Below are 19,715 nucleotides of genomic sequence, written 5' to 3' on the forward strand. Positions count from 1 at the left end.
TGTTTTTCAAATTAGATTTACAGTTTTTACAATAGTACCGAGTGTTTAATGGAGCGAAATTATGTTTTGTATATATATATATATATATGACCTTGAAAATGTAAACTATTGAAAATCCGAATTCGTCATTTTCTTTGATCAAATCTGCGTATCTGGTCAAAACGGTCTAAACATGTTATCTGGCTTTTATTTTGAAGGGAAAGAAAGTTGGGGAAATCTTTCCCTCGAAATGCGCATGCGCTGTTGAGAAAGCGGCACGAACAAGCAGCTCGACGTGAGAAACTGGCAATAACAAGTGAGTAAACGCAACTGTGTGTTCTTCCAATCATTGACAAATGAGGCACACTCATTTTTTTTTTGTTTTTAAACATATTGCTTTATAAAAAAAAGATAATGTTTATAAACGTGCCACCGGAAGTCTTGTTTAACAGTTTGTTGACTTGGCGCTGGTCATTTAAAACTAGCCAACCTGCTCGTTAACGTTTCAGTAGTTTCAGGACGCTTAACTTCGAGTTATGTTTGAGTTTGGTCTTTCTTCCGCAGTGAGGCTCTCTCTCTCTCTCTCTCTCTCTCTCTCTCTGGCTAAGTTTGAACGCAGATAGCGCCACATGGAGGCGGTGCTGAGAAACTTACGGAGTACGGCGGAGCTGCTGGCCGTAGCTTCGCTCAGCTGTGAGGTGGAGCAGTGGGATAAACAAACTCTGAGCCGAGCCTTTCACTGGGCCCGGTACTGCGAAATCCTCTTTTCAAGGTTTCACAATAACACCGCTATAAGGAGGACACTGGAGAAGCACCTGCAGCTCACAAATCAAAGTTTAGTAGCTACTTTTCCTGGATACACAGAGGTCACTTTCTCTGACCTCTCCCGGTGTCAGCACATGTTGCTTGTTGGGCTCTTGAACAATCCTGAACTGCCCATCTCCATCACTAAGATACTCTTTGACACTGGCGGTCCTGTTAACACCAAACAGAGTGACTATCAGGATGTTACCAGCTTCTGCAGCCGAATCATTCAATGCAAATCGGCTTGTAAAGTCCTGAGTCCTCTCACGGGTCTGTCAGCTGTGGGTGCTGATGCTGAGGTGCGAGGGTTGATGCTGATGGAGAGACTGGAAGCTCTGCTGAGCCAAGGCGGCGAAGCACGCAGTACAGAGCACTTTCTGGACTCTGTCCTCCAGGGACGTGAGGGAGAAGCGGAACACTTCTGTGTGGTCATCGCTGCGGCTCTGCTGACAACAAAAGACTCAGCTGCAAAAACTGCTTCACAGGAGTTTCTCTTGGACTGGCTGCAGACAAAAAACAGACTGCTGCAGCACATGTGTTCTGCACTACCTATTACTCATATAATAAACCTAGCCAAAGAACACCGGAAATTTAAAGATGCATACTATGATGTGCTGAAGAAGTGGGCCTCTGATATGGAGTTCAGCATCACTGAAGGTGAATGGGTTCAAACCAGCACAAACCAAACCGCCATGTCCTACTGCAAACTGACGGAGCACTTTAAGGCCTTGTTTTCAGCCTGTCCCTCTCTGAGGGAGCATGTAGAAAATGAGCTAAATGCATTGAAAATTTCAGATGGAGATTTTGATGTCAGTGGTCTTAGTGTTTGGGGAGACCTTCTGTCAGCAATAAACAGCTGACTGTCAGTCTTGTGGGTTTTTAAAAGCTGTATTTTTTTACATCTGTTTATGACTTGAAGCAGTGTTTGTATAGATGTAAATATTAAACCACATTACTTTGATTATTCCCAAACAGAACGTGTCAGCAGCACCAATTATTGAAAGCAGCAGATACTTGAACTTGATGTCAAATAGTTGCTCATTTCATATAATTCTCTACCTTTTATGATGATTTCAGTCATAACTTTACCAGTTTTTTTATGTTGCACATTTTTTATTTGTTCAATGAAAAAAGTTGTTTTGTAGAATATTTGTGAAGTAGTATTTCTTACTTACTAGTACTGAAACTCATTTATTGTAAGTGTTTAAAAAAAAAAAACACCCCTAGGTTGAGTGCAAATTCCACAAAAAAGAAACACAACACTGTTGTCTAGTCAATTTTTCTTCATCAATCATTATTTTTCAGTTTGTGCAATTTGCAAAGACGTAGACCAAGAAACAAAACAAAACAAAAATTCAGGACCAAAAATAAAATGTGTATAATTGAAGGGGGAAAAACAGCATTTGTCTTATTTTCCTCACAGTAGGTGCTTTTGTCAGATCTAAACAAACACCTGATGACAAAGGAAGGTATTATTTCATTGAACAGAAGTAGAAATGCATAGCTCACAGGGTTTGGACAGATGGCAGCGTCATGTGCAGCCTTGTAATCAGCAGCAGCACGGGACCTGTTCAATTAAATGCAAAATAATTAATAGCCTTGACAGTTTACACTTCACATTTGTGATGTTTTTAGATTCAAATTATTACTACAAATGATTATAGATGTGTAGTTTGTAAAATCAATGTGTAGTTGCTGATTTCAGATCTCCTCAAAAAAATGATTCCACACTGAGAGGATCTGCAGAGGGACGTTAGTTTGATAATTCATTGATTGAAAGAACAAGGACAAAGAAGGGAACGCAATAAGGAAAGAAAAGTCAGGCATTGTCTCATCCAATTTTTTCAAACTATTCACACCTGAAATCATTCCTCACACACCATCTGTCCGTATTGCCTTTTTGTCTCAAAGCTGTGCTCTTTATGAACCTAAAAATTTTGATTGGCCTCATGCCAGTCATGTGACTAGACTGCCAATTCACACATCTCACAGCTCCTCTGCGGCGAGGGATCAGTTAGTCAGATCAGACATCTTCAATCAAAGCCTGTACAATAGCTGGTGTGTGACATAACTCTGGCAGGCAGCAGATTAGAGACCCGTCCGCTGAGTGCAGGGAAACACCAACACGACCACGGCTCGTTTAACACGCCGTGAAAGCAATTCACGTAGAGACAGACACGGGTCACTGAGTAAAGGGCAGCATGTACACAACCAATTTATTTCCACCAGTGAGGAACATATGCATCTGGCTGGATGGAAACCAATACTGATTAAGTGGATCTCACCTGTTTTATGTTACAAATACATGCGGAGTGATTTACTTTCACTATAACTGATAAAATCTGAAAAACACTGAAGGGACAAATGCAGGTCTCTTAAGCTTATTAACATATTTTTATCCTCTACATGTTACCAAGCAGCACAAAGGTATTTAACCACTGGGACTAAACCCTCAAATTTCTTCTTTTCAATTTTAGATTTCCTGTTTCTCACTCTTCTTCACAGCCTTACACATACCTGGCAAAGAGTGTAAGCAGCCATGGCGATGATTCACATGTGTTATTGTCTCGCTCCAAATGAGGAGCCTACAAGAAAAGCAACACTTAACCATTTAGTACTGTGTACCAAAAGAAAACATATTTAACCCTTTATTGTTAACAGTATAAATACCGACATGGTTGTCAAGTGACACAATAAAGGCAAGCCTGTTATTTTAAATTTATAATGCCACCAATCTTCCGTTTGACTTGAAAGGGAGCTGTGTTATTGTAATAGATCACGTGAAGATCAGGCCCATCCTTACGTTTCAAAAGCAAACAAATTACCCTTTGCTCTTAACCTGCACGGTAAAATTACAGGGTAGTGTTATGGTATCATTTTAAACAGCAGGAGGTCAAAGACAGCCCTTTATTACCAACAATCAGCCCACTTGTAGTGTGTGATGTTTGCTTGCTTAAGCTGCCCCAGCTCCTGAACAGTGAATTTAGTAATATCTTGGAATTGGTATTATTTTGACACCTTTCAGTGACGTGATATTCTTGTTTTTCTTTATAGTATTTCCTCCTCCTGCTATTTTTAATTCTATTCAATTTGTTATTGTTGTGCTTTAGCATTGGCTGACAAACTGCAGAGAGACATGCTAAGGGCGACTGTTGTTCTGCAGCTTCTAAAGGGGTCCTGAAGGATAGCATTCATTAAAACTCAGATGCAGCCCCCATCTGTCGGTGTGAATAGGGAGTCCTCTGAGGGGCAGTGGGGGTGTGGGGTGTGTGTAGAGCCCTCCCTCGGCACGTGCCTAAGCCGCTCCAGCCTGGCCCCTGTCTGGCCTCAGTGATGGATCACAGAGGCAGGAGGGCCCCCCCATCACACCTGTGTCCCACTCTGAGGACGCTGATGATGAGCGGCAGCCTTCATCAGGCATGCACCGAGGGAGAGGGACTGATGCTTTAATTTTGTTTTTCTCCCAGAGATGCTTTGAGGAAAAAGATGGAGGCTTTTTAATATAACAAGTGCCATTTTTTTTCCTCTTGAATCCTGTGAAATGTTTTTGGAACTTTTGAAGAATGGGATGAAATAAATTCACATTGTCCTCTCCAGGACCTCCCATAAAAAAAACTGCCTCGTTAGTGAGGCTGTGAGGTTTCCGTAGGTGAACCTGCTGAAGGATCATTACCGGTTTTGTGATCCCCGCACCCGAGGCCGCGTGGCCCCTCGGTGCTGGCGGTGGATATGTCAGAAAAACACATTTGTCCACACATTTGTGGATGCAGAAATACTGCTTTATGTTGGCACATGAGAAGAGGGAGGGGGCTTTACCTGAACTAAAAAACATGAAAAGAAAGTCTACTAAAAATGATGATAATAATACCCTAAATGTTTAACTTCTCAAGCGTCATCAACAAGAAGCATCTTGTTTAAATTCCTCAGATAAGACAATGTCCGGTTTTTCCTTGTCTTAACCTACTCAATTAAATATGTGTTTAACGTTCTGTTTCTCTTGTTACATATGCCAAATAATCAATATGAGATAATTGTAGTTTCTGCCATAAAAGTAAAAAAAAAAGTAGCTTTTTTCCAGATGAAAAAAGCTATTTTCTGATCTAATGTTCTTTATGTGCAGTAGATTAATAGTCAACCTTTCCCTTCATTATCTGATTATTCTGTCATCATTTTTGAAGCAAAGTACTGCCAGCACTGATTCAACAATATCATGTAAAATCTTATCAGCCTCTCATCCTTTGTCTTGTGTGAGATACGAGAGAGATACAAGCTCGCTGTAGAGAGGAGGCTATGAAGCTGTCAATGTAATGTGATATGGGGGAGGGGAAGTGAAAGGACCTGTGATAGATTACCTTACATGCAACTGCTGGAAAACAGGTCTGTAGAAAAAAAAAAACAATTGGATGTAGACAATCTCCTTCCTTTTCCTGTCATTATGGCGGGTGTAGTTCTCACTCCAACCATGGCAGGTCGGAAAAGAAGCCTTTGTATTTTGCTTCATTACTGTGGGTGAAATATATTTAGTTTAGTACTCATTAATGTTTAAGTAGGATTGGAAAGTATTCACAGATTAAAATAATGACAGTAGATATTTCTTTTTGCTTGTGGGGCTTAAAAAAAATGGATGTTTTATGGTGGACGCCATGAGCATTTCACAAAAGAAGTTTTTCATCTGGTATAAACCTCAGTGCAAAAGCAAGAGATTTTAAAGAAATGTCTTTCAGGGAAGATTGGGGAATCTGTTTTGAAACATTTTCATCTTTAATGTATTTGTTTTAGATTGCATCAGGGTGCAGAGAGAGACATATAATGTCATTACTGGTGAGAAAGACTGATTTGGGGTACCAAGCTCTCCATTAATAAAGCAATTAGCAAGGGAGGAGAAGGGGGCGTTTGTAAATTCAATCGCCCTGGAGGTAGAGTAATGTCACGCTAGAGGGTGTCATGAAACAGTAATTACTCCAATACTGCTTTGAAAGTTGGGGTTATAATTATTTCTCCTTCTGGCATGTCAGGGAGCTGAATTTTTGATGGTAAGTTAAGGATATTCAGGCTGCATTTTGCAGAGAACCCTGTGTACAATTTGAGCAGCAGACTAGAGGAGAGAGAGAGGGATCAGGAGGATAATTGCATGCAGGCATAGTCCCAGGGGAGGAGTGCAACCCCGTCATCAAACACTCATTCTGGCTGGGCCTCATCCCATTACAGTCCCCCAGGAGCCACACTGCACCTGCCCCACACATGAGCTACTACTCAATCCTTCCTCACTCACATCACTATTACAAAAACATCAGGATGACTAAGCCTGAGACGCTGTAGAAACACAGAGGTTGGAGGTTAGAGGCAGATCAGTGCAGAGAGAATCTCCTCGTATGAATGAAATGTCAACGCCAGATTTCATCCAATTACCGCTCCTCACAACAGCCACGTCACTGCGGGCAACAGCCATGACCAACGCGGCTGGTTAGTCATGAGAAAACATGTTCCACGTGGCCGGTGACACAATTGTGTTTTCTGTCAAATTAACATGTGCACTGAGAAGCAGCCGGTTGTGAGCGTTAATGGTATCCCTCCTCGGCTGAGTGGATAATCAGAAGAGAAACTTGAGATTTATTGTAACGGCTGCCACTGCTTTTACTCCGAGTGATTCAAATATGGAGCTGCTTCCTGGGATCAAATGATCAGTCAAAACAGAACAAGACTGCAGTAGATTCAACTCCGCTTCTGCACATTTAATTGATTCTGACTGTCCATCTTGTGCATAAAACCGATGGTCAACACCTTAAACCCCCACCCCACACACTTCATGCCTGTCTATCATTTTTCTTGTGGAAGAGGCTTCATTTGCAAGATGCTGCAGAGATTTTTTTGCTGCATATATTCAGCTGGTAGTACACTCAGGAAGATGGAAAACCTACCTAATTTGATATCTACCAGTAGGTCTAGGGATATAACCATCACTATCAGGGATTTAGATATCATTTATCTGGGTCCCTATTGATAGGTCTTACAGCCTCTCAGAGCCAGTGAAGTTCATCCATAAGTAAATGCCCCCCACAAAAAAAAAAAAAAAAAACAGAGTTACTGTGACATTCAACTCGCATTATCCTCCCAAGATGACAAAATTTAAACCAAAAATTCATAAATTATATATATGGACATAAGTAGCAGCTCAGCTAGCAGCCTCCTCACTGTGTATCATGTGTCCTTAAAAGGGATGGAGATAATAAAATGTTTTAGCTAGTGTCTTAGAATAAGCTGATGTAATGTTAGCTGCAGTTCGGCTTGTAGCCTCTTCTGAACTCCTCTCTGTCTAAGAGCATCAGAGAAGCAGGTTTTCCACCTGATACTGCATCATTTAGTGTTTTGTTCTCATCATCGTTCTTCACTGGTAAGAACTTCAAACGACACTGATCACCGAAGAAATACTAAAAAAAAAGGTTGAGCCGCTAGAACCGCTTACAATAGCGTCAGCTCACCATGCAGTCCCTTTGAAATACTTTGTATACTAAAGACCATAGAAGACATGAAACTGCTTTTTACTGTTTTAAGTGTCTTTACTGAAAAATGACTCTGTAAGACGAACTTCTACTTGCTGAAGCTGAGAGGAACTGTCAAGTGCTTTTAATTTGCAGTTACAGTATGTCACATACCATCGAACCCTTTCTGCTGTGGAGAGTAGTTTGGACTCTGGAGTGATGAATGTTAATGGGTGGATGCCAATGTTTTCCTGAATTATTTACCATCTCACTGATTGACTGATTGACTGATTGACATTCACAGTTTGCTCAGCGGTGTGTTGAACAGGCAGCAGAGCTCAAAGAGATTCCTCAAAAGGTAATTTTAACTTCCTTGTTTACTGTTTACACCTCTGATATCAGAACTAATTGGGGTCAAAGTATCACTATTAGTTCTCCATCACTCTGCCTTAATGTGAGATTTAATAGTGCAGTATTTTTAGTATAATCTTGACCAACTCAAAATGAGTACAAACAATATCTTCTGTGCACATTTATTTGTCCATTTGCAAGAATGAAACCCATACATTTATATGATCATAGTGCACTGCTACGACCATTTCTTCCGCTTCTCGATGTTCAGAATATGTGAAATATTACTAACTAGGAAATAAAGGGACTTCTACAAACATGGTGTAACCTTTCTTTTCTCCCAACAAGAAAGGTCAAACTTTCATTAAAAGCATAAATGTTTAAGTTGGAGCCTTCTCTAGAGTGAAACAGTATTGATTTGTCATGTGATTAGATTTAATGCTGGGTCAATAGTTGAATGTGTTACATGTAGCACTGTTGACCTCAGCTGTGTGTAGAAGAGGACACATTGGGGTTGTGTTTAATATCACACTGCTTACCTCTTCACTATGGCTTTCTCTTTTGTTAATGCCTCTGATCTTTCTACTTCCATTACTATTCAGCAAAGTGTGAAGAGCGGCTTTATAGGTTTGTCACACTTTTGTGCACCTACATGACACCTCCGGAGAGTTTACACTGCATATTAAAGTCAGGACTCTGGTAGACAGACAATAATTGTGGTTTGTAGGCATGTAAACTATGGTAATATCATTAGTGTTCTCTCTCCCTGTACCAATTACCAAGCCACAGTGTCCAAAACTCTCCTCTGGACTCCAGAGACGTCAGGCATTGATTTACTAATGAGGAACGTGGAGAGGACAGGAGAAGCAGGATAGCGATTGGAGAAAGTGGTTAACAGGTTTGATATTCTTCCTCCAGTCTCTGAGGACTTCTAACCTTCAGATTAACAGCTGAACACACTGCAGTACATCCCATCAACACACAGGATGGAAATATGAGCAAGAAGGACAAAAACATGACTTTGGTTGTTTTGTTTTTTATAAAATGATATGAGTATTTTTATAACACCTTTTGACATCAACATACCTCTTCTTTAAACACAATAATAGAATCCATAAAATCACATTTATCTTTTTCACATAAACTTCAGGCACAAAGCCATAATAGCATCTTTTGGTCATCTTAAACATTCTTAAATATCCATTTATTTTATACATCCTTGCAGATTTCATACATCAAATCAAAGTGTTCCATAGCAAATAAAGTCGGGTGGAAGAGCCATCTATTAATTCCTGTGGTCCACTCAAACATGACAATATCAAAGTGTCCATAAAGTACTGTTGGTGACAATGGAAACAACCAAGAAACACCAAGAGAGAAAGAGAGAGAGCACAAAAACCTGGTTGTTCATATACAGTACTGCATTCCTCGCTGTCAAAATGCAACATGTCCTTCATCATGAGCACTAAAGCTGGATTCTCCAGACACTAGTAATTTGTTAAAACACACACCTTAATGTTAATCATCACATGACTCCAAAACAATTACATTTAGATACAGCAAGCCAGTGTTACATTACAAAACAGAATGTGATGGGTGGCGGCTGGTACACAGAATTTATTGCAGTGCACACCAAACATCAATAAACAATGTCTTCTGAGCAATCGCCTTCAGAACTTTTTTGAATTGTCTCACATCACGACTGCAACCTGATCATGAAATTTCATTGTATTGTTATTTCTAATGGCAGAAGACACGTATCTAAGAACAAAGCAGTATAGGCTGAATGAGGACTATTGATGGCCATGAGGTGGCTGCATCTGAAACATTGATTTGAGCAAATTCATGCAAACAAACACACACTAAAACTCTACATTTCAACTTCACTCACGCTATTTTTTTGTCATAGTGTATTATAGGCCTCGCTTGAGAAGAAGAAGACCTTTTTTGCAAGCAGACATCTCCCTGAAAAGGTACTGTCCATGAAAAATATGGCCTTTTATATTAATGTTAACACAGATCAACGACCCAAAATCCACAATAGTCTCACAGAAACGGTATACAGATATATACATGTACATAAAACACATTAGAGAAACAGAATAGAATCTTGTATTTGAATACTTATAGTTTCAGTGCAATCAGAGTGGTAGAGACCCAATATGATGGTCAACTGCAGTGTCATCTGGCTTATGTTCAAGTAGATTGATGAGGTTTGGGTGCCTAAGAAGAAGTACAACATAGGCCTGCAGATTTCTTTACAACTGCTTTCTGTCTAGTGAAGCCCTACCGTTGGTACATGTGATGAGAAACATGTGACAATCTAATGAGGATTGTTCTGCATTGCAATAAACTATTTGTTTACATTGGCTTTTTGAAACTAGTAACCGTTTTACTTGAATACACAGAATGGATTTATATATCTAAGATAATGCTTATTTGTGCAATCCAAGATGAAGAGTCTGTTGTTGTATTTTTTGGAAGCAGACTCACCCCTTCTTTAAGAGTAGCCACGCTCAGAATATATCTTCCCTGCCGGTTCCTGCACATACTCCTCCGACTTATCCCAGTCCTGCACCCAGCCTCCATTTAGCTGTGCAGTGGCCCCGTAGCTTTTAGCGGGACCGGCCATTGCACCGTACGCCTGCGTGATGTCACCCGTCTCTTCGGCTAGCTCATCCTCATCGATGAAGCCACACTTCTCATCGCTGGTTTCCTCAGGATCGGCCCATGGCTGTTTCTCCCCAGACGCAAAGAGCCCATAGAACACCACGCCCCCATAATGCACCAGGGAGGCGATGAGGAAGACATACTGCCACTCTTCCCGGGTCTAGAGACGGAAAGTAGTGTTAGTAAGGCTTCTTAAAAGGCTCTGGTGATCTATTTTCATAGTTGACTTATTGAGAAGTGGGAAGAAGTACTGCAAAACAGTTTGGGTTGTGTCACATAATTCCACATTTTTGTATTTTTTTTTCTAACTGGTTTAAAGTAGATAGTAGAAAAAGTGATGTCAGGCATCACATTATGCATAAGCTGAGGCCCAAAAATTCACAACGTTGAAATTTGAACAGGTGCTCTACCCCGAGTGCATCACACATAAATGGGGACAATATAGCTACATATCAAACTTCTTTTTTTTTTTTCACAAGGTCGTATACGTGTTCATTATTACTCTAAAATTGGTCATTTTAAAATGGTGGACTATTGAGTATGACTCTTTTTAGTTGCCAGCCTCAAGTGGCCATAAGAAGAACTGCAGTTTTGAGTACTTCCTAGATTGCTGCATATCTCAGCTACTGAGGTTGATGGTGGTAAAAGACACTCTGAAACAACAAAAACACACTATGCAAATTCTTATCCTGTTTCTGTGCATTGATTCAGCATTATTCTTTTTTTATTTTAATTCATATCCTAAAAGTAATTCTAAGTATTCTGTAACAACATGTGTCTCCAATTTAAGGTTTGATACATTTAATGAATCTAATGCTTCAGAGATACTCAAATAGGAAATCATATTTTCATTAGCTATTAAAATGTCTTCTAAACATTAACCCTTCCATCACTGTATGATTGGATATGACTCACCTTGTTCTTCGTCATGGCTCCCACTATAAGAGGGCAGACCATCCCTGACAGTGTACCCACACCGTTTGAGATGCCCATGAGGATGCTGGCATAGCGTGGCGCGATGTCAAGATGGTTGACATTAAAACCTACAGCAACAAAACATTATTGTTTTTTTGTTTCTTTTTGTTTTTTTGCTACTATGTTACTTCAGAATTTGTACTAGAATCGATTGTTTTGGGACTCACCTGATATTGCAAATCCACTAAAACCCACGGCCAGAACTAGGAAAGAGATGGCTACCCCTTTACTGTGTGAGTAACCCACCACTAATAAGAGAGTGGCCTCCATCCCAAAACCTAAAAACAAAAAGACAAGAATTAACTTTGAGGAATCGCTCTGAAATTTCAAGGGAACACACAAAGAACTGATGTAAAAGTCCTACCTCCACAGTTCATGATTTTACGGACCACAGTGGTGGACAGGATGTTGTGTGTCCGCAGGTAGTCAGCTAACTGGCCCCCTAAGGGCACGATGATGGTCATGACCAAGTGAGGAAGCGCCGACACTATCCCAACCTGAGAAAACATCAAAATTGTGTCTGAAGCAAAATGTGACAACTACCATGACTCCTTCATCATAAAAGTAATTTTTTCTGTCTCAGAGCCAATCTGTGTGTCTCCTCTTCTGGCTCCAGCACCACTTCAGAGCAATAAATCATCTGCAGTAACCCCAGTAGCCTGAATTACATCTGACAAACCAGTCTGATTAAAAGTTCAGCAGTAGTAGTAATAGGATGAAGATTGTCAATTAAGATGAAGTGTAATCTTGATTAGTCACACGTTAGCTAAAGGAAACACGAGAAACAAAGTAGCCACATCACTTTTACAAGAGCTCACTGCAAAATTGCTCCCTCATGGGCAACAAGCAAAATCATTGTAATATATACATCAGTGAAAAATACAAAGAGGATTTAAAGTTTAGAAAGAAAATCTTCACATCTAGCAGTCACAGAGTAACATTGCAATACATGGAGTTATGTTTTGTGTCCATGTGATGATTGTAAGAGCAATAATAACCGTCTTTTACCTTGATGCTAGGTCCCTAATTCCTCAAGTCAAGTCAAGTGTATTTGTATCGCACATTTAAAGCAGGCTCAGTGTACCAAAGTGCTTTACAGACAAGGTGTAAAACAACAACAGCAACAAAGAAAGACTAAGCAAATGCCTCTCTTTGTAGGTGCTAAATGCTCCACTGTGTTGACCAGCTGGTCGCTAACTATGCCTGCACAGTTTGTTTCTGAAAAAGTAACATGAAAGAAACTTTGAACTTTTTTCATTATATGCTGCAGCTAAAAACCCACCAGTACTGTGATAAGGCTGAATCAAAACAGTGACCTTGTAATCAGATAGCAAAAAATAAATCTAAAACATGTTATGTAGCTCTGTCCAGATGTGGAGGTTCTCAAAATCAGGTGATAATTCTCAGCAGGTTCACAAAGCACCCCCATGAAACCTTTTGTCCATGACATTAATAAGGTATGGAAAAATACAATTGGTTGCAGTTTTTGCATTTACAAATTGAGTTGTTTTAGTCTTCTATGCAAAATCAAACAGATTATAATGCTAGTATCAAGAAGATTGTTGACCTCTATTTATATAAAATAAACTGCATGAAGCTGAGGGATAGTTTTGTGTCTGGTATGTGCTTGTATAAGGGATATATTCACCTTGCTGATTTCAAAGCCAAACACCTCTTCAAAGTACGCAGGCTGGCTGATGAGGAGCAGATAAAAGGTCCAGCTCCTGCAGAAGTTGGCCACGATAATTGCATAGACTGGCATGGAAGTGAAGAATTTCCTCCAGGGAGTCTTGAATTTCTGTTGAAACAACCCATGAATGAGCCGGATGTACAGCACTCGGCGAGCGCGAAGAAGACAACATATGAAGACTGAGAACGCACCTCCATTGCACCCATCAGCTGAGCACTTTCACCGATGCTCTCCTCGATGTAACGCCGCTCCTCTTCGGTGATGGTCGGGTGCTCCGCTGGACTCTCGTAGGACACCAAGATCCAGAACATGTACCAGAAAATCCCAAAGCATCCTGATAACATCATCGGAGTGAATACATCAGAAATTAAAACACATGTCACTCAAAGCAGCAACATCCTTAAAGGTGAGCGATTTGATTCTATAACAAAACATCTTTAGTCAACTTCAGAAAGTATCTACTCAGTCGGACTCTTGTCTGTTCTTTCTGTCTCCTTGTATGGCTCTGGGATTGGGCCTACAATTTGGAGCAAGCAATATAAGCAAAATACCATCATGATTAATAAAGTATAAATTATTATTGCCTAGCGTCCATGCTCAGGCCTCCACGTCCACAGAGAACTGAGCTACACCATGATCGTGATAAGTTTGTTTCTCTATTGGGTTAACTATCCCTTTGGTCTGGATTCCGCATCATTTGTTGATGAGCCAGCAATTTGCCTTCATGACTTTGGGAAGCGGTGTTTGCGAAGGATCACTACAGGGAGCAGTGTACTTTGGTTTGGTTGTTGAGTTCATATGTTCAAAGTTTTCTCCAGAATCACTCTCCCTAACTTTAATTATGACTTACAACCTGTGGGTTCAGTAGTAATGGATGGGGAAATGAGCTATAAAGACCAAAGGGGTATAGGTCCAGGTTGTGAACAAGTTTGTTTTCACATTGGTGTCAATGAGAATACACTTGACTCCTGGAGTCAGCCTCTAGTGACAATGTAAGTGTCTTCACTTTTTTGTCCTTCAGTGTTGGCTTCATTTTCATACAGGAAGGTTGTTGCTTGTGTTAGAGTAGAGTACAGAAGGATATATGAATCGAAAACATGTTGTAATGTTAGCCTCATTGCAATATCTGATTTCTGTTTGCTAATTTCAGCCTCCATAGGCTTTTGGTATGAGACCATGTCAGACTGGAGCAGCAAAGTCCTGAGTGGATTGAATTGAAAATAAGAGTCCATTTCTTTTGAACTTGTGTGTTGTAGTTTTTCTTTTGAGTTGCAACGACTTGCTGTTAGGGGTTTAACAAAATCAGTTCATGACAATGACACTCACCGTACACATAGAAGACAGAGGACCAGCCTGTGTACTGGACCAGGATCCCAGCCAGAGGCATGGCTATCACTGCGCCAGCGTAGGATCCTGAACAAGAGAAATAGTAATGACCCAGAAGAATCTGATACTGCTTACTCAGAAGGCAGCGTCGTTGCAGTGTGTAGTGACACATTTTCTACATTGTACGGTATACATAATATTTTGTAATTCTAAACCTTTATCCCAGAGTAAAAAGTAATATGATGTTAAAATGTATTCACTTATTTTCACAGAAACATGTCAGTGTGTGTTGCTTTTGTACCGCAGAATGAGATGGTTGCCAGACGACTTCTTTCCAGCGGTGGAGCCCATTTACTCCAGATCCCATGGCATGCTGGGTAAGTGACTCCCTGCACAGGGACAGAATGCATCACAGTGAGATGATAAACACACAAGCATCATTCTATAATAACTTTGATATGGTTTAATAAATTTGAGGCAAACAAATAATGTGTTACTGTGCAAACTGTTATGTATTGTTTTAATTTTAAAGACTACATTTTACAAATATTCATCCACTTTCACAATGTTGAGATATTCTTCTTGAATTTCGCAGTCAGTTCTTATTTGTTTCAGGCGAACAGGACAAATTGTAGTTAATAACAAACAGACTGACATGTATCGTAGCTGACCTTTCTAATAGAGACTAATGGCGGAGGTGTGAGTCAGTGCAAATTCAAGCTGACTACCCACTTCATGGAAAAAAAACTGAATTGCTCCCATTAAATCTTCATTACAGACTAAGTGGCATACAATCAACTATTGATAGACACAAATTGCTGGGGCTTGCAGTGGGAGACACCCTGAAATGCTAATGTTTAATTTGCTGTAATAATTCGATGGGCATCAACACGTTTGCGCGCTCTCTCGCTTTCATGGGCTGCTTTTGAAACGGTAGTACACAGCAAAACAAAAAAACAAAAGAGGATGACCTTCAGTCTGATAAAAGCTTCCCTCCCTGAAATCTTCTCCATTCTGTGGAGCTGTGGGAGCCGCCCTCATTGAGTGCTTTTATCCCTTTTGTTCTATGTGTTTCTATGTGAACATGGGGCTGTTTTGGTCAGCTAAACCCACACACATAAGCTCCTGCTATTCAAGTTTGTATGCTGTTTGCTGTCTGTGTGCTCGTTTGGTAATTGTGTATAGTATTATGATTAGATTGTCTAAATAATGGGCTTTTTTTCCCCCAGTGCAGATTCAAACAGATAGCAAGTATAACCTGATCAAATTCAGAATGTCAGGACATTTTTATTAGGAATCAAGTTTAGTCCTCAGCTTGATAATGAGGCATCATTTGAGAGTCTGTAAAAGGTCAAGATGTGATGGATAAACAGAGCATCAGTACCTCCACCAGCCCCTGTAATATCCTCACAAAGATGACACATCCATAGTGAGTGCGGGCTGCAGAGGGGATGAACATGTTCAGGGTGGATGTCAGCACGATGGCAGCTCCAAAAACTCTGAAGAAAAACAGTGTGATAGGGTTATTTGTCAGAATATCATCAAATCATGAGCATCTGATTGAATATAACAGCATTATCTGGTTAATTTAAACACTCTAAAAAAAGATATTTAAAGGCAGATAAATATCCTTTGCTGTTGTATTCTTTTCTTCAATGTTAAAATAAGCACGGATAGGGAGGATAAATCAGTCCTAATTGGATGCCACACACACACACACACACACACACACATACACACACAGCAGGCAGTTTTTCAGTGTAATGGGAGTGAGGACAGGAGGTGTTTGCAGCAGAAGGCGTCAGTGGGCTCAGCTGACTTGGCATCAGGAAGCTCTTCAAAGATTTGCATCTTATTTAGGCTCCATCTCCCTCGTAAAAAATCCAACAATCCCCCAATATCCATGTTGTATAACAACGTTTACTTGTAACTTATCCTAATATAAATTATTGTTATCATAATCACTTTTGCAATTACATTTATTGTTAACAAGGACTTTACAGTTTTGTTGTACAATATGTAGCCTATTGTTCTTTATGAAACATTTTCTCTGCTCCCTTTTCTAATTATCACTGAATAATCGTTTTTTTTATGAAAACAATATAGCGTAAAGGTGCTATGACCATCAAATTCATACTCCAATCATCACTAAGAATCGCATTTCACACCGAGCTGTGGCTGCTGTGGTTGCCATGTCTGTGAACATAAAGGATTAGACACGGTGGTCTCGTGGGAGCTCATTAACATGAGGAGGCACGCCTGGTGGGCATCACCAAATCCCCTGTAAGGTCAGACTGACACCTCAAAACCAGTATACCCACTCATTGATAGTACTTAAATTACAGTCCCATTCTTAAAAAAATGAGAGCAAACCAATACAGGAAAGCTATTTCCTGCAGGAAAGCTACCCCCCCCCCCCCCCCCCCCTCCACTACAGTCTATTGAGTTCATCTAGTTTGTGCAATGATCGCGTGCACTTACCTGTTTGCAGCCAGTCTGGAGGATATGTATCCTCCTGGTATCTGAGTCACGATGTAGCCCCAGAAGAAGGACCCATGGATCATCCCCACCGTCTCCGGGTCCCAGTTGAATTTCGCTTTCTTTCACACACGGAAAATATGAAGAACAGAATTAAAGGGTTTTCCCTTTTATATAATATAGGCTAGCTTAAAAGTCACATTTAATTCACATTAAATCAAAATGTATTTATGTTGTTTGAGTGGGAAAGACACAAATAGGCTTTCAGATAGAAATAGGCCAACTTTCTGAAAGATAATATATTTTTTCCCCCAAATTCGACGGTGTTAAAGCCAATTTGATCGATCTACTCAGACAAGCAAAATGAGGCGATTGTTTTAATTTTGTTTTTATTTTTAAGAAAAATGACTTATAATGTGAAACAACTACAGTGGTGTACTTATACCTTAAATAAAATACAAGCCAAACGACTTCTAAATGGAATTTAAAAATAGATGTTGGGGTTTTTGGGTGTGTCTTTTGGCCCCAATCTCATTTCAGACATAGGGTCTCGTGCGGGGGTTTAAGGGGGCGGGGTTTGCAGGCACCTCTAAGATGACGATCTTGCCGTTCTGATGGATCGTGTGGTTATTGACCATGCTGACGATGGCCACACCCAAGTTACACCGGATACCGAAGGAGATGCAGAAGCCGAGGCCGCTCAGCATAGCGATGATGTATCTCCGCGGTGCTCCGAAGCACGTGCAGTCGCACAGGGGCGCCTTCCGCTCCTGGTCCGCCGAGGGTCTCCCATCCTCCGTCAGCTCGATCACCTCACCTGTTTGCTGCCGCTTTTCCAGCCTCCTGCACGGTTAAATATAGTATTTGTTTTTTTAGGCTAAATTCAATGTCGACACTTGGATGTGTGAAAATCAGGCATCATGCTTATTTAAAAGAACGAGAAGCGAGATTTATTTGTGGAAAAAGTGTGATTTTCTGCAATTACAGAAAAAAACTTAACATAAATATTAAAGTAGTCTATTCTTCTTTGGACTATTTGCATTTTTTTATTCTACATAGAAAAAGCTTTCATCTTTGCAGTGCACTATCACCGCCAGGCCATAACAATGTCTTTATTTTCTGCTTGATGTGGATCAGGCCTTTAAATCCAGCAGCTTTTTGTTCAAGTCAAAGTGCATCTTTTTTTTTTTTTTTTTTTTCGTTTCTCGCTCAAATTCTTCACATTCCTCTCTAAGAAAGATTCGCTGGCAAACGAAGAGAAAATGACCTTAATACCGCATTGCAGCAATATCAGCAGCAGCGTTGTTTAGAGTTATTTGTGCAATTTTTATTATTTATTAACTCATAAATGTGGGGTCGGTATCTTGCTTTGCCTTTAAAGTGGAATTCATAAAAAGGAATTTAAGGTTGATTTAAAAACGAATCGTTAGAATGTGAAGGCCTCATCCTGTGCGAGCACTGGCCTGCTACAGCTGAAGTCAACCTACACAGTTTTTTTCCTTTCATAGCTTTGAATCACGTCTATATTTAAAAAAAATCTGTTTCAACTAAACAAATACAATTTAGATATAAATCTAAAACAATAGGATGTTCCCATCAATGGTCGGATTATAGGTTATATGCATATTTTCTAACAGCTGCATTTTCAATATGATTAATAAGAAAAATATTTTCTGGCTTATTTGTCGTTGATTCGCAATTCCAATACGATTTAAATAAGATGTCGTGCGTGTGAAAATCTGTTCCCCACACTCTGCTCCACTACTTTTAGTTTTAGACTGAGGATGTGTTTGCTGTGCTGCCAGGGATCCATTTATTCTTTGGACCACATTTCATCCAGATCCTCTTGCAAGTGTAAAAAATAATGGGAGTCAATTGATATGAAGTCCATCGATCTTGAATGAATACAGATGGATACATAAGGTAATAGATATCCTCAGACCTTGTGTCACGACTCGCTCTGTTTCATTAATTATTAAAAAAAACACCCACAGCTGCTGGTGGAGGGATCATCCTCCAGGGAAATATCTGATCCTTAAATATTCGGGCCACATCCAGAATCCTGCGCGTGATTCATCCCAGAAAGAAGAGATTTCCCCCTTCATTTAATTTATATTCAGTAATAAACACATTCAAAGCCAATGCATACTTAATATGTGATGTTAATGTCTAGATTTCATGTATTCTTTCGTTTTAATTCGTAGTTCCTTAATTTAAAAAACATACAGAAATGTCAATTACCTGTACAGGTTCCCGAGGGCCTTTCCCGCGATCTGTTTTAGCCCATCTTTAGTTGTGGGGGGAGCTTGCTCCTTTCCTGGCTCCATGTCCAAATACTCTTTAAAAATTCTATAATACTATAACAAATGGAAGTGCTGCAATAATGAGCATATTGTTGAGATAATAATCCAAATAGCACGCCTTTGGTTTTGAGGCAGAAAACGCCTTGATGTCCTGAAAAGACGAGGAAGAAAATGGAGAAAGAGGGGGAACCCGTTCAGTGTGAGAGGGTTGCTTTCACAGTCACAAAACAGCAGTCAAATAAGTCCGCTTCTGCCTTGCGCAATGTTAATCCACGCAGTGCCATCTTAAGATCCAGGCAGCGATAAGGAAAAAGGACCAAACAGGAAATAAAAAAGTAGATTTTTTTCGTAGTTTTCTCTAAATAATAGTGCAGGGGGAAAAAAATAGTGAGAAATGAGGATCCGGTGCAGGTTAGTAGAGCTCCAGTCTGATCTGAGCTGAGGATCTCCGGTGAGCAGCAGCCGGAGGAGGTTTCAGCACCGCGGACAGCGCACAGCTCATCTACCTGTCAGCAGCTACGCGCAGCCCCTCCTCCCTCTCTCCGCTTCTCTGCTCTGCTCTCATTCAATTACTACCGAAAAATCTGTTAACAGCCCCAGTGGTCAATTTTACAACCTCTCACCTACACAAATATCAAACGGAACAGAAAAGGGATTTGA

The 19,715-nt window shown here is 40.2% G+C and overlaps 2 protein-coding genes across 2 annotated transcripts; one reads left to right on the forward strand and one right to left on the reverse strand.

The window, feature by feature from the left end:
* Positions 1-187: 187 nt before the first annotated feature.
* Positions 188-2,170, forward strand: fancf (FA complementation group F). The gene is made up of 2 exons (XM_029282429.2): positions 188-295; positions 588-2,170. Exon 2 carries the CDS (start codon positions 609-611, stop codon positions 1,641-1,643), a length of 1,035 nt encoding a protein of 344 aa, XP_029138262.2. The 5' UTR covers positions 188-295; positions 588-608; the 3' UTR covers positions 1,644-2,170.
* A 6,463-nt stretch (positions 2,171-8,633) lies between these two features.
* Positions 8,634-19,658, reverse strand: slc17a6a (solute carrier family 17 member 6a). Its single transcript, XM_020659078.2, has 12 exons — positions 18,994-19,658; positions 17,340-17,595; positions 16,756-16,874; positions 15,659-15,773; positions 14,576-14,663; positions 14,275-14,361; positions 13,140-13,282; positions 12,907-13,056; positions 11,623-11,755; positions 11,426-11,536; positions 11,199-11,326; positions 8,634-10,443 (listed from the first exon to the last, which is right to left on the reverse strand). The coding sequence occupies exons 1-12, from the start codon at positions 19,077-19,079 to the stop codon at positions 10,114-10,116; spliced, it is 1,746 nt and encodes a 581-aa protein (XP_020514734.1). The 5' UTR covers positions 19,080-19,658; the 3' UTR covers positions 8,634-10,113.
* Positions 19,659-19,715: the final 57 nt, after the last annotated feature.

The sequence above is a fragment of the Labrus bergylta genome, chromosome 7 (assembly GCF_963930695.1).
Source record: "Labrus bergylta chromosome 7, fLabBer1.1, whole genome shotgun sequence".
In the NCBI taxonomy this organism is placed as follows: Eukaryota; Metazoa; Chordata; class Actinopteri; order Labriformes; family Labridae; genus Labrus; species Labrus bergylta.

Coding starts and splice junctions, on each gene's coding strand:
- fancf (XM_029282429.2), top strand. CDS start 609: ATGGAGGCGGTGCTGAGAAACTTACGGAGTACGGCGGAGCTGCTGGCC.
- slc17a6a (XM_020659078.2), bottom strand. CDS start 19,079: ATGGAGCCAGGAAAGGAGCAAGCTCCCCCCACAACTAAAGATGGGCTA. Junction 11,756..12,906: donor TTGGCTTTGAAATCAGCAAG/GTGAATATATCC, acceptor ATGTTTTCTCAG/GTTGGGATAGTGTCGGCGCT. Junction 11,327..11,425: donor TAGTGGATTTGCAATATCAG/GTGAGTCCCAAA, acceptor TTGTTGCTGTAG/GTTTTAATGTCAACCATCTT.